We start from the raw sequence: 14,428 nt of genomic DNA on the forward strand, positions 1-14,428 counted from the left end.
CACCTTGCTGTTGAGGTTGAAGCTGTTGGGGCACCTCAGGGTGTTACAAGGTATGTAATTTGACAGAAATATATTCTGAGTATTATGTTAACATCCTTAAAGCTACAAATATCTGGTATTATAGTGCTCAGCAGCACGTCTGGGAGCAGGACACGGTGGAAGTGTTAGAACTTGTCACCGAAAATGAAGGAACAAGCCAGTAAGTTTTATGCACAGTTGAATTTATTCCAAATATTAATAGATGTTTTTTGATTGACTTACCCATCTCATTAGTTTTTATCAGATACCTTTGCCGAGATGACCCTTGTATTGTATATTCTCCACACCTCAAAATAAAAATTAATTTAAGATTTGTTTCAAACAGGTCTCCCGATTTAAAGACGGTGCTTGAAAGTTTAGAACAAGGTGTTCAGAGAGGGTCAGCCCCCATCCACAACTGCATAAATGTGTGCCGCGAGTTCCTACTGGAAGGTTCTTTTAGAGCTTTTCGAAGAGCACACTTCAATCCCCTTCATCATTTAAATATAATGTTTGTTGATGGCGAGGGACAGAGTGAGGGGGCTGTGGACGACGGTGGTCCCAGCCGCGAATTCCTGCGACTCCTAGTTGCAGCACTACGAGATAGCCGCTACTTTGAAGGGCCAGAGGGCAGCAAAAATCTGTCACTGGTACACCGGGGTAGGTAGCAATTAATAACTGTTTAAACATGAAGTTCTTAGGCTGTAGGAGCCATTAGGTGTTTCATTTATTCTGGCAGCATTACTTTGATGATAAGACATTTTTGTTTTTTGATTTGTCTATGTTGCAGGCGTAGAGTTTGGTGACTATAAAATCATTGGCCAAATGCTGTCCCTGGCCCTTCTCCAAGGAGGAGTACGGCCCTCTTTTTTATCTCAAAGGCTGTATACGCAGCTATGTCGGCAACAAACAGGCCCAGTCTCATTGGAGGAGGTTGGCGATTGGGAACTGCGTCAGCACCTTGATAAAGTGGGTTACACAATTTTTGTGTACACACACACACACATATATCTATATCTCTCTCTCTCTCTCTGTATATATATACACACATATATCTATATCTCTCTCTCTCTCTCTGTATATATATATATATATATATATATATATATATATATATATATATATATATATATATGTGTGTGTGTGTGTGTGTGTGTGTATTGATATGTATATGTGTGTGTGTTTGTGTTTTCATTAACACAGATAAAGGCTGCAGAAACCTTTGATGAAGCCCAGCGTGCTGTTGGGGAAGCCTGGCCGGCACTATGTACCCTGGGCTGTGCAATGTCTCTCCTAAACATGGAGAGCCGGCAGGCTCTTATTGAGGAGGCAGCAAGGGCCCATGTTGAGGGGCGCGTTAAACCTGCACTGGACCAGTAAGTAGAATCCCATGTACTGAATATTTTGTGTCAACAGAGATCCACTGTTAAAAAAGTATTGGCTTGTCTTTGTTGTTGGTATTTTTGACTAGTACTCGTTATACAGTGGTGTGCATACAGACTAGGTTGTATGCACACCATACTCCTTTGTGGGGGAGTGGTCTAGTGGTTAGAGCAGCGCACTTGCATACAGAGAAGGATGCAAGTACCCAGTTCAATCCCCAGTGACGGCACTCTGGGTCCCTGAGCAAGACCATTAACCCCTGATTGCTCCCCGGGCGCCGCACATGGCAGCCCACTGTTCCCCAAGGGGATGGGTTAAATGCAGAGCTGAATTTCTCCATTGTGAGATCAATAAAGTAACTATTATTATTATTATTATTATTATTATTAGGTTGTCAACAGACAATTAATGTGCAATAAAAATGTCTTAATGTTTGGCTAGGGACACAATACATTGAAGTTATTAATTGTGGCATTTACGTGTTCTTTAGACTAGATCTTTCAACCTATATTCTGCCACAGTTCTGTTTTAGGCTGATATGTTAGCACTAAGGATTAAACAGACTTTTGACTTTCCCTGTTCATGTCTGAAGGGTGTGTGTGGGGAAGGGAGACGTCAGCTCTCTAGACTTAGACTGTCATGTTGTGTCTTAAATATGCATACTGTATTTAATAAACCAAATCAGATCAGAACATGGCTGGCTCTGCTTCTGCAGTAGGAGTAGAGAAAGTAAAATCTGTGCTGTGTGTTTATTCTATAACAATAACTTAGCTGGCAGCAAAATCTGTGGTATTGTTCTGAAGAAAAATTTAACCCTGGAGATTTTTGCCAATTTACAAAAAACTATTCAAACCTCTAAATGTAAGCTCTGTGAGGAAAACTTTGGACCATATAGATTGGCTCGGCCCCACCCTGTGCCGTCCCACTGCAGTCCCTGCGTGAACAGAGGTGGTTTATTTTAATTTATTTGTATCAACAGCAGTAGAATAGAATGGTGTCGACAGGCAGGAATAGGGTAGCACCAGTGTAAAAGGGGCTAAGGATGGTTAAAACCTTTAGCAGATGTTCTCCGTCCTGTTTCTCCAACGTCTGGATGAGTAGCAGGAGACAGATTCAGCTCTCAGTCTGCCTTTATCTGTTTGACCTGTGCTTTCTTGACCCATGCTGACTGGAGTGATAATACATTTTTCCTCACAACTTCTCTATACGCAATTGGGCTGCGTTACATAAATCGCCCCCAGTGAATGGTAATGCATCAAGCTTTAAAGCCCCAGACTTTGGTTAAACCACGGAAACCAATGCCTTGTATTTAAATATTGGGTGTTTTAATGGAAAGTGAAGTATTGTTAATGTTTATGTCCAAATATGCCTGGGGTTTGAAATATACTTATGGGCCAGTCTTTACAGTTAAATTGTTGTGCAAACCAATTTTTAATAGCTTTTATACATGTCAAAATATTCTTTCCTGACAGGCTCATTGAGGGATTGGATTGCCTCAAGGTCGCTGAGGCAATGAGGGCCCACCCTGACATCCTTCGCCCCATCTTTGTTTCTGGACATGCCCAGCTCACAGTCCAGAGCATGATGACCCTTTTTGAGACAGTCTTCTCTCCACCTGGCAGCAATGCCCGGAGAAGGGAAAATCTGACACTCACCTTTTGGAGGGACTGGCTTATTGAAGTTGGCGGTATGTTGGGATATACATAATTACTTGGTTATATACAAACTTTCAACAAAAGTAATCAAAAATTGTTTTTTTTTCTTCTTAGATGGTACAAGAGCAGTCACTCTTCAAAAAATATTGATTTTTGTTTCTGGAGTGGAACAAATCCCTCCACTTGGCTTCCCCCACAAGCCTCAAATTGAGTTTCTACACACCCCTCTCGAAGATGGTTCCCGGCGGCGCTATCCGGAAGCCAACACGTGCAGCGTTATTTTGAGGCTTCCGATTCATGAGACGTTTGACGACTTTGTAGATTACATGGAGTCAAGCATTTTGCAGTCTCCAACTTTTGGTTTTGTTTAGTGTGTGTGTGTGTGTGTGTGTGTGTGTGTGTGTGTGTGTGTGTGTGTGTGTGTGTGTGTGTGTGTGTGTGTGTGTGTGTGTGTGTGTTTCTTTAATTTTGAAGTTTGCCTTATAGGCCAAAGTATATCATTTGTTCGAAAATAAAGTTAAAAGATTTGTTCAGAAAATCAGGCTCTGACTTTTTCTAAAATGGTATTAAAGGTAAATTCTAACAATATTACCGTGACATTCTCCTACCTATGTTGTTGTCCCTCCAGCGTATCCTAGGTCAATAGTATTATCAGTTTTTAAAGGATCAAAGTGGGGATACATTACTATAAAACCATCGAACAGGAAGCAACAAAACATAGTGGCATGTTCAGCCCCAATCGTCATCATTGCGTCCCACGAGATTATTCTGTTAAAAGTGTGTCACTAGTGAACAAGCTAGTTTGGCCAAGCCTCAAATTAGAATGGGAGAGAGTTGGAAATGTGAGCAATAAGCATTACTTGCTCTTTTCTTTTGACATAATTTAACTTATGGGAGTGGATTTATGGTATGGTTTTGTACCATGTGTTTATTGAAAATAAATTTATTTTTGTGAAATTGCCTGTTATCTTTTTTTCAGAACTTGAATTTTAAAAGTAAATTTTTATCAAGCATTAAAAATTACAACTGACTATATTAAAGTGAAAGGGAAGATTTACTTTTTGCAAATCCTGACTTTGTTCAAAAGCTTGAATGCTTTGTATGAAATCAGATGTTATTTATCCTAAAACGTGGTAGGGAGATCCCAGAGCCTCTGATTAAAAAGGTGGCATTTTGATAATATTCATCAAATGCAAACGTCCAAATGCAATATTATTGTGGCCTTTTATTTGAGTTAACCCTTTTCATGATTTATGGGAGGCATTTTTCTCATTTTAAATGTTAGTCCTCCAAGGATAATTATTTATTGTCAGTTGATAATATAAATGATCTTGACAAAACTGCACCAAGTTAGCGTCCATTGTCTTATTACGCCCCCTAGTGTCTGAAAAAAGTTTTGGTTAGGCTACGATTAAACAACCCGGCGATCCAGACAGTAGATACCATGTAAAGCACTTTGAATCCTGCCAGTGCGAGCACACATTTATTCACGGGCCATAGGCGGAGCCCTTTGGTTTTATTTTAAAGTTTTAAGCCTATAAATGTACCTCTCCCCCCTCATTATTATCCCAAAGCTATTTGCGCCAGGCCCCCTCCTTCCTGCTTTGCTGTCCTAATTAATGCCTGAAGTAAATACCACGAGATTCGTGGAAATCTAAACATTTTGGAGCTATTGATAATGATAAACCAACATTTTTGTATTTTTTTAAACAAACACTTAGACAACAGAAAATAAAGTTCCACTGTTTGTAATGGCGAGGGGAACAGGCAACAAAGACCAACGACAAAGACCAACGACATGAACCAACGACAAGGACCAACAGCATATACCAACAGCTGAGAGCAATGACATTAACCAATGACGGAAGCTACAGACGTGCAGACAATTACGTGAACCAACAACAGGTGGCAACATCATAAAACAACTGCAAGGTGTAGGTTAGTTTACTGCACATGAACTGGCAAGATCACAGTGACTTAGCAACACAATAGCAGATAGACATGTGCAACCTAGACATATGCAACGGCTACATGTGCAACATAGATATACATAACATAGACATGTGCAACATAGACATATGCAACATAGACATGTGCAACATAGACATATGCAACATAGACATGTGCAACATAGACATATACAACAGACATGTGCAACATAGACATATACAACAGACATGTGCAACATAGACATATGCTACATCTACATATACAACAAATACATGTGCAACTTCTACATATGCAGACAACACATATGCAACAACAACACAACATCTAGACATATTACATCTGCAACATAGATATATATAACATAGACATGTGCAACATAGACATATGCAACATAGACATGTGCAACATAGACATATACAACAGACATGTGCAACATAGACATATGCAACATCTACATATACAACAAATACGTGTGCAACTTCTACATATGCAGACAACACATATGCAACAACAACACAACATCTAGACAAATTACATCTGCTTATTTTTGGTACAAACGGAACCCCATATAAAACTGTTCCTTGAATGCTGTTCTCTGATTTGTCTTAAATACATTAGATGGTGGCCTAGAATCAGCGGCCACAGAGGGGGAACAAGGTAGGAAGATACTGTATTATGGTCAGCATAGTTTTGGGCATGAAATGAGGTCACATTAAAATAACAACAATATGTTTTCACTTCTATAGTATTATTCAAAGTGGAGAGTGTTCTCCGAATATCTGATGGGACCAAGGCCAAAAGGTAATATTGAATGTCATCACTATCAATATTTCATACATTTACATAATTATTTCTAATGAATAAATAGTTCCAAACAATAACTGTCTACACATTGCGCCCCCCTCCCCCCAAGCATGCTATTTGATTTTGCTCTGCAAGCAGGGATGGAATGGAAGTTCAAATCTTTGCCTCAGATAGGTCCAATCACAGAAAAGGGTGTGGGTAGCATTAAGCTGATTGACTGTACAGTAACATACAGTCATTTGATCGCCATTTGTTAATGCCACCTTGAATATGAGCTTCCACCTAGATTTACTGGGCCAAAGCTGGGAATACAGAGTCATGTATTTAAGAAGCTGTTGGGAATGACTTATGTAGAACCCTTTTAAGGTCTCCTTTATGTGTTGTCCTGTACCTAAAGTGTTACCTACTGACATTTCTCCAAGGTTGAAGATTGTTTTAACTCAATATGCCTGCTTAAAATCTCCACTGATATTGCACATATACAGTGACTAGGGAGGAACTGTTTAGAAGGTGTGGGTCACCAGAGTGCTATTCATCCAATGCTCTGGTGGCCTACTTAAGGAAAGGCAAGAGCCAAAAAAGGTGCTCATGGCCAAGTTGCACAAGTCGGAGGTCAAGCCAGGACCACGAATCAAGCTGTCAACAAGTGTCAGCAAGTTGTGTGAAGGTAACTGAGGTTTAGAGGTTAAAGGAAAATTCCGTTTTTTAGCCCTTTAAGGCCCTTTTCTGCTTTGTTTTGGATGAACTAGAGTGGTGAACACCGAAATTTTGACGATTGGTCCTGTCTCGACTTTTCTGACTCGTTTTTCAGGGTGGCTGACAATGGGCATACTGTAGTAGGCTACTCAAACATGTCCTAAAACAACCCTTAACGTTCGTTTTCAAAACTGTGCAACTCAGCGAGTAGTTAGTGGAGTTTGTTGACTATTAAAAGCAAATATATCTGCGCAATGTATGATTCGTATTTGAACCTGAAGCATAGACGGTGGTGCAGTAATATCAGAGTCTTCCAACAGAATTCAATGGGATTTTACAAAATGCCAAATAAAAGACAACAGAAACTGTATTTCGCTACGCTACTTGTTTTGGAACATCAAGGACTAATTCTGTCACTTCTGTAACTCATTAATAGTGATGCTAGACATACCTGTTATTACAATACAAAACTGAATTAAAATTGTCATAGAAAACCAAGAAAGCAACCGATCCAGAAAAAGACTCAGCAAACCATATGATTGAGGAGCTGAAGAAGCAGTTGGCAAACAAAAAAGATTCAGAGGTAAAATAATAATATAATAATAATAATATTGACTGTATTTTATTTGGTGTACTTTAGGCCAATGTAATAGCTATGGTGTGAAATTTACTAAATGTAGAATGCTGATATGTTATATATGTTTTGGTTTAGTTAAGTAACTCAAATGAGGTGTCATCAGATGAGGAGCAGCTACCCAGAAACTGGAGTGCGGCACAGCAGAAAATTAAAAAGCTCCAGAGAGAAAACAAGACCCTGAAAGAAACCCATGTGAAAGAGATGCTAGAAGCCATGAGAGGTATTTGTTTATACTTTAGTTCAAGCAAAACAAATTAACACTTTTTTTTAAAGCCATCCATCCACCCATCTTCTTCCTCTTATCCGGGGTCGGGTCGCGGGGGTAGCAGCTTCAGTAGGGAGGCCCAGACGTCCATCTCCCCAGCCACTTGGGCCAGCTCCTCCAGGGGAATCCCAAGGCTTTCCCCGGCAGAGACATAGTCCCTCCAGCGTGTCCTGGGTCTTCCCCTGGGCCTCCTCCCGCTGGGACGTGCCTGGAACACCTCACCAGGGAGGCGTCCAGGAGGCATCCTAACCAGATGCCCGAGCCACCTCAACTGGCTCCTCTTGACTCTTTTTATTTTAAAGCCAAATAAGGAAAAGGACCCTAAGTCTTCTACTTATATCTTTTAGCAGATCCAATCTCCTCCTACTTTCTGTTCCTCCTTAAGGGCCTTTCAGACAGGATGCGTTTTGCGTTTCACGTACCGCGGGGTTCAGTGCAGCACGGCGCAGTTGGATCTCATCTCTGTTTGGCGTTGGGTGTGCTGGATTGATGGTGTTGTTAACAGCAGAAAATATTAAGACTTTGACTTAGACAAATTTTAGTGAAATTTCGTTGCATACACCTTACAATATATGAAATATAGAGAAATATGCATCTCTCCTGAGCAGAGAATCTAGCGCTAGCACTAGCCCTGGTAGTTCAGAGGAAGACAGCAGCTAGGAAGAAGAAGCTGTGGGTGCAGGAAACCCTCAGGTTTATGGAGCAGGTCGGGCAGTTCAGGCTTTTAAGCAGGGTCCCTTTTCATAGCTGTTACAGGCTGGCCTTAGGCTTAGAGTTTGACAGTTTTCTGTCAATACACAGCACTACATTCTGTATTTTGCTTTCTGGTGTTTGCACATTTCGTTCTACTGACTTTGCTTAACTTTGACTGCAGCTTGTGCGCTAGCTTCCTTTCGCTTTACTCGCTGCAGCACTTTTGCGCCCTTGTGTGGCGCATGCCATTGAAAATAGAGCACAGCGTTGTGCATGCTGCCTCCTTTCTGATAGCCCCATTAATCAACCCCAGCCTTTATCCCACTCTTCATATCACAAATGACAAATGGAAATTTCTAAAATGGTATCAAAACACACTAATGACACCAACATTTGTTACCTTCTTTTAAGTTCTTTTTAGAGCTTCCAGCAGTAGTGACACAGCTGAAAGACGTAGTTGAAAGAATCACCGTTCAGATATCAACTGCTGTACCCACCTGTTCAACAACCATACCATCTGCAGAGTCACCGGTTTCTCCACCCACTTCTCCTCAAGTTTTGCCTGACCATGATGATACAGTATCTACCTCAAAATGCATGGAGATTGTTTGTTATTGACACATGTATGAAAGCGTTTGGCATACAATTTCCCGGTTTATTAACTGTCCACACGGTTTACCTATACTCATTTGAAATCTTGGAAGATAAGGCCACTTATGTTCAGTAAACTATCTTTAATTGCTTTAATTGTTTGTTTAATGGAGTTGTTTTAATTTTTTTTGAAATTTTCATGGCTTCCTGATTTGTTTGTTCTGGATAAGTTTTCTCCCGGTGTCAAATAGATACAGTAGATGAACAAATATTTTAAGCAATTTTACAGTAAATATTTTGTGAATAACATTCAAATCTTCGCAGGTGCCCCTTGTGCCAGGTTATGATGTAAATGTCCCAAGCCGAAAGCTGAAGTCTCTACGTACCACAAGCTCAGCACTGTACATTGGGGATCTGGTGGTGCTCGTGTATGGTAGAGAAACACTGTCCAACTCAAGTTTGACCGGGAGGCAGTCAGGGGCTCATGTGGAGTCGAAGCCATAACTGGATACCACAAAGCTTGACGCTATACTTGGTAAGTGCATGTATTTTAGGACAAAACCCATCCTAAAGTAAATTCATACATGCTGTTTTCTCCTTCTTTTATGAGCAAATTACTTTAATTCAATTCAATTCAATTTTATTTATATAGCGCCAAATCATGAAACATGTCATCTCAAGACATTTTACAAAATCAAGTTCAATCATATTATACAGATTGGGTCAGATTATACAGATTGGTCAAAAATGTCCTATATAAGGAAACCAGTTGATTTCATCAAAGTCCCGACAAGCAGCATTCACTCCTGGGGAACCGTAGAGCCACAGGGAGAGTCGTCTGCATTGTACATGGCTTTGCTGCAATCCCTCATACTGAGCAAGCATGAAGCGACAGTGGGAAGAAAAACTCCCCATTAACGGGAAGGAAAACCTCCGGCAGAACCGGGCTCAGTATGAACGGTCATCTGCCTCGACCGACTGGGGGTTACAGAAGACAGAGCAGAGACACAACAAGAGAGACAAAAAAGCACAGAAGCACACATTGATCCAGTAATCTGTTCTACATTAGATGGTAGTAGCGGGTGAGCCGTCTTCTCTGGATGATGTCACAGTTAACAGAACGCCAGACCAGGTGTACCTACTATGAAGATAAAAGAGAGAGAACAGAAAGTTAAAGCAGAAATGACAACACATAATGCATAATTGAAGAACAGTAGAACTCTATAGAGTGAGAAAATTAGATTCTGATATCCTCCAGTAGCCTAAGCCTATAGCAGTAAAACTATAAAGGTAGCTCAGAGTAACATGAGCCACTCTAGTTATAAGTTTTGTCAAAAAGGAAAGTTTTAAGATTAGTCTTAAAAGTAGACAGGGTGTCTGCCTCACGGACCAAAACTGGGAGTTGGTTCCACAGGAGAGGGGCCTGATAGCTAAAGGATCTGCCTCCCATTCTACTTTTAGAGACTCTAGGAAACACCAGCAGACCTGCAGTCTGAGAGCGAAGTGCTCTGTTAGGAACATACGGGGTAATCAGAGCTCTGATATATGATGGAGCTTGATTATTAAGGGCTTTATACGTTAGAAGTAAAATTTTAAATTCTATTCTTGATTTAACAGGAAGCCAATGAAGGGAAGCTAAAATTGGAGAATTATGATCTCGCTTGTTGATTTTCATCAGCTGAAGATTTTGAACTGCATTTTGTGGACTTCCTAATAGCAAATAATTACAATTGTCCAGCCTTGAAGTAACAAATGCATGGACTAGTTTTTCAGCATCGCTCCTGGACAGAATGTTTCTAATTTTGGCTGTTGTGCAATTATACACTGTTTAAAGTTATTTAATGTTTCATAAATAACTCTCTGTCTGTTAAGTATTGTCTGGTGATGATCAGCTCTTAAGCTGATGTCAGGACAATGGTTTAAAGGGATGAATTCGAGCACTGGCGATCTTTTTAACAGCAAAACCTGCACACACATAGAATAAAAAGAAGTGACAACTTCTTTTCAAGTCCAAGAATTTAATAACAGAAATAAAATGAACATCCAGAGAACATCACTATGTAATGCTGTTTACCTGAATTAACACAATATTTCGATTAATAAATCCTCTCTACTAGGCTAGTGAAACTTAACTAAACTACTAAGCAAAATGAAGATAGAAAGAAGCTAAGCTAAGGAACTATTTACAAGCAAAAACAAACAAGACAAAACAATAGTGGTTGGTTATAATCAGAATACTTTGATTATCTGATTAACAAAAACATGGAATGGAGTTAAAACATTTGCCATGTATTTCAATCCATTCACAATGCAAAGCCCAAGTTGAACAAAACATTATTTGTTGAAACAATATTCTGAGGACCGGTTTGTCCTGTAAAATCATTTAAACCCTTTGTTAATGCAATTCTCCCTCCAGGCGCATGGGGTCGCTGCAGCAACTCGGTGGCTAAGAGGTTGCAACATAAAGTTGCCAAAATTGCAGGGAAAAAGGGCCCTTCAGGAGGAGAGAGAGAGGGAGAGAGGCCGTCCTTCCGGCCATGTCTGCAGCAGGACAGAATTCTTTTTGTCACCTCTTCCTTACTGTTCAGGATCCAATCTGAGATCAACTATTCATCATGGCGATATTATGGCATAACATTCCTGATGTGAAAAAAGGAAACTCGGGAAACCTGTTTAATATGGGATTTAAATGACATGTCTTGGTCGAAAATAACACCAAGATTTTTTACTTTATTACCAGAGGCCAAGTTAATCCCATCCAGATTAAGTGATTGATAAAAAAGTTTATTTTTTGAGGACTCTGGACCAAAGATTACAACGTCTGTCTTGTCAGAATTTAAATGCAGGAAATTTAAAGTCATCCATCTTTTGATGTCATCAAGACATGCCTGTAGTTGAAGTAATTGATTGGATTCATCAGGATTTATGGATAAATATAGCTGAGTGTCATCAGTATAACAGTGGAAATTAATCCTATGCTGTTTGATAATAGTGCCACTGATCAAAGGGAATATCTCCTTAAACAACTTGGTTGGGATTGGGTCTAACATACAGGTAGGTTTAGATGAAGCTAGAATTTTAGATAGTTCAGAAAGCTCTATTGCTTCTAAACACTTCAGACACTGTGCAGGTTCTAAAGATTCCTCCAACGGTCTCTCACTTACTGAGGACGAGGTAATCATGTTTTGGAGGATGCCAATTATTTTATTTTTAATGGCATCAATTTTATTTATGTAGAATCCCATAAAGTTATTACTGCTAAGAGTTAAGGGAATGGATGGATCAATGGAGCTATGACTCTGAGTAAGTTTGACAACTGTACTGAAGAGAAATCTAGGATTATTTTTATTCTCCTCAATTAATGATGAAAAATATGCTGCTCTAACTCTGCGAAGGGTCTTGTTATACAACAATAGACTGTCCCTCCAGATTAGGTAGGATTCCTCTTGGTGTGTAGAGCGCCATTTTCTCTCTAATTTCCTAACATTGTGCTTCAAGGAACGCAGCTCTGAATTAAACCAGGGAGCCAGCTTCCTGTGAATAATCCCCTTCTTTTTCAAGGGGGCTATATTGTCTAATGCAGAACGCAATGAGGAAGTCACACCGTTAACAAAGGTGTCGATTTCTGAATGGGAAGAAACAGCATTGCTGCTATCTACAAATAAAGTCTGATATATTTATTTGGTTACTATTAGTTTTAATGCCAATGGAAATACAGAGGGCTGTTTCACAGTCTGATCATTCCATCCTGGCCTTTTCTGTTTACAAAGCTTAAGTAATTCAGGTAAATGCACATTTCCAGCTTTCTTCTAGAGGTCATAAGGCCGATAACATATTTACTGATGCCACAATCAATAAGTTGTGTGCGCCATAAAAATGTCCCAAACAAGGGACATTTTTGATGGAGACCTATGAGAGATCAAAGCACATCATACTCAAGAAAGGAAACCTGCTGCTATTATAAAGGAAGACATGCGTTTGACAGTACTTATGTCAACAAATGTTAAACATTTTTCTTACCTATCACCGGTTATTACACCGTAAACTGCAGAAAATACGTGCAGAGTTGCTCTCTCTGCCTTTACTGCCGTCGGCTCCTATGGCGGAGGGATATTTCAGCTGGATACAGAGTGTGGGCAGTGCAGGCAGGTCTCATAATAACCGCTGTTTCGTCACTTATTTTAGAGCCCAAATAAGCGATTTCACTTTCAGAAACGTGCCCAAAAAAAAATGCAACCCGTGACTCATGAAATTTAGAAGCGCTTTTAGAAAAAAGAAGCCCAAAGTCGCATGTTTCCGAGGGTAAAAGAAACCCTTCGGGGCGGGTGTGTTTTGCTACAGTTTTCTAGCACTCTTGAAACTATGGAAAGCGCCAAGGGTAAAAGAAACACAGTCCGGAGAGTGCGGCGAGGGAAAAAACATTAGGGAACGGTGTGTGTGTTTTGACGCGACGTGCGTTAACGGCGACAGAAAAATTGTCGGCGTTAAAATGGGTTTGCGTTAACGCCGTTAATAACGCGTTTAACTGACAGCACTAATTATATATATATATATATATATATATATATATATATATGTGTGTGTGTGTGTGCGCGTGTGTGTTCCTGTATTACCACCCTCGAGACTATTCGTAAGCAAATCACCTTCCATATTAGGACAGGAGGAAAAGTTAGGACCAAAATCATGGTCCCAATAAGGAGGGTGGATAGAGTAGCCCTAGTGGTAAAATCTAGGAAAATCTTCCTGAACCTAATGAGGAGGTATTTTAGATGAATGAGGGTTTTGCTCACATGCTGCCACTGACCAACTCGTGTAATTGCAAGTGTGTGTGGCAACTAAAATGTTTTGCTCACTGTCCCACCTATGGCCAACATGTGTAATTACAAGTCTTAAAGTTTTTGCCCACTGTATGAAATCTGGCCAACTTGTGTAATTGCTCAGTATCATGTTTTACATTATTTTGCTTCATATAGCACATTTGTTTAAATGGTGTAATTGTAAGTGCACCACAATTTTTTTTTACCTCTTTCAAAAATTAAGTAATTTATAAACTTAAACATTATATGGCATCTTTATTAACTTTATATACTCATGTGCTAACTAAAATCTTATTTATGCTCATAAACATTGTGGATTGTGTTTTCTGGTATAACATAAACCTCATAAGACCTTAAGACTCTCCATCCTCTTTCAGAGAAAGGGATCTATAGGTTAGTTAATCTGACTGGCCCGCATCTGTGGATGCTGGATAGCATTTCCAATAGCTATCCTATGGTGCTGCTAGAAAAAAAATTGGGGAGCATTAATTGGGGCTGGGCCATATTATATTGTTTATGAATATACTGGTAAAACAAATTGCACGGGAAAAAACTATGTCATGATATGCTAATTTCTGTCATAAATATGCCATTCCACCACGCAGAGGATTACGCTCTTGTGAGTCATACAGTAATACTCAAGTTGTACAGGTGAAGGCAAACGTTGCTTTACAGCTTAAGAATCAATTTCCAAGTGGTGTGGAATTATTTTTTGATTAAAAATGACGTAAAGTGGTCCGAAAGGTGGAAATCTGTCTAAACTATTTCACCATCTCAAGTATCATCACCCAAATATTTACTAGGGGTTCAGGAGGGACTTGCAGCAGCTAACACTACTCAACCAGTGAAACGTAAGATAGCTCAGTATGGCATCGTGTAGTCCCTCGCCAGCTGTTCCCCGTAGGATAAATCAACCACA

At 39.8% G+C, this 14,428-nt stretch overlaps 1 protein-coding gene across 1 annotated transcript; it reads left to right on the forward strand.

Annotated features, from left to right (window-relative positions):
- The first annotated feature begins 289 nt into the window (after positions 1-289).
- Positions 290-3,427, forward strand: LOC118562144 (G2/M phase-specific E3 ubiquitin-protein ligase-like). Its single transcript, XM_036134398.1, has 5 exons — positions 290-678; positions 809-987; positions 1,222-1,394; positions 2,874-3,088; positions 3,171-3,427. Exons 1-5 carry the CDS (start codon positions 528-530, stop codon positions 3,425-3,427), a joined length of 975 nt encoding a protein of 324 aa, XP_035990291.1. The 5' UTR covers positions 290-527.
- The last annotated feature ends 11,001 nt before the right edge of the window (positions 3,428-14,428 follow it).

This window comes from Fundulus heteroclitus, unplaced genomic scaffold (genome assembly GCF_011125445.2).
Source record: "Fundulus heteroclitus isolate FHET01 unplaced genomic scaffold, MU-UCD_Fhet_4.1 scaffold_81, whole genome shotgun sequence".
Classification (NCBI taxonomy): domain Eukaryota; kingdom Metazoa; phylum Chordata; class Actinopteri; order Cyprinodontiformes; family Fundulidae; genus Fundulus; species Fundulus heteroclitus.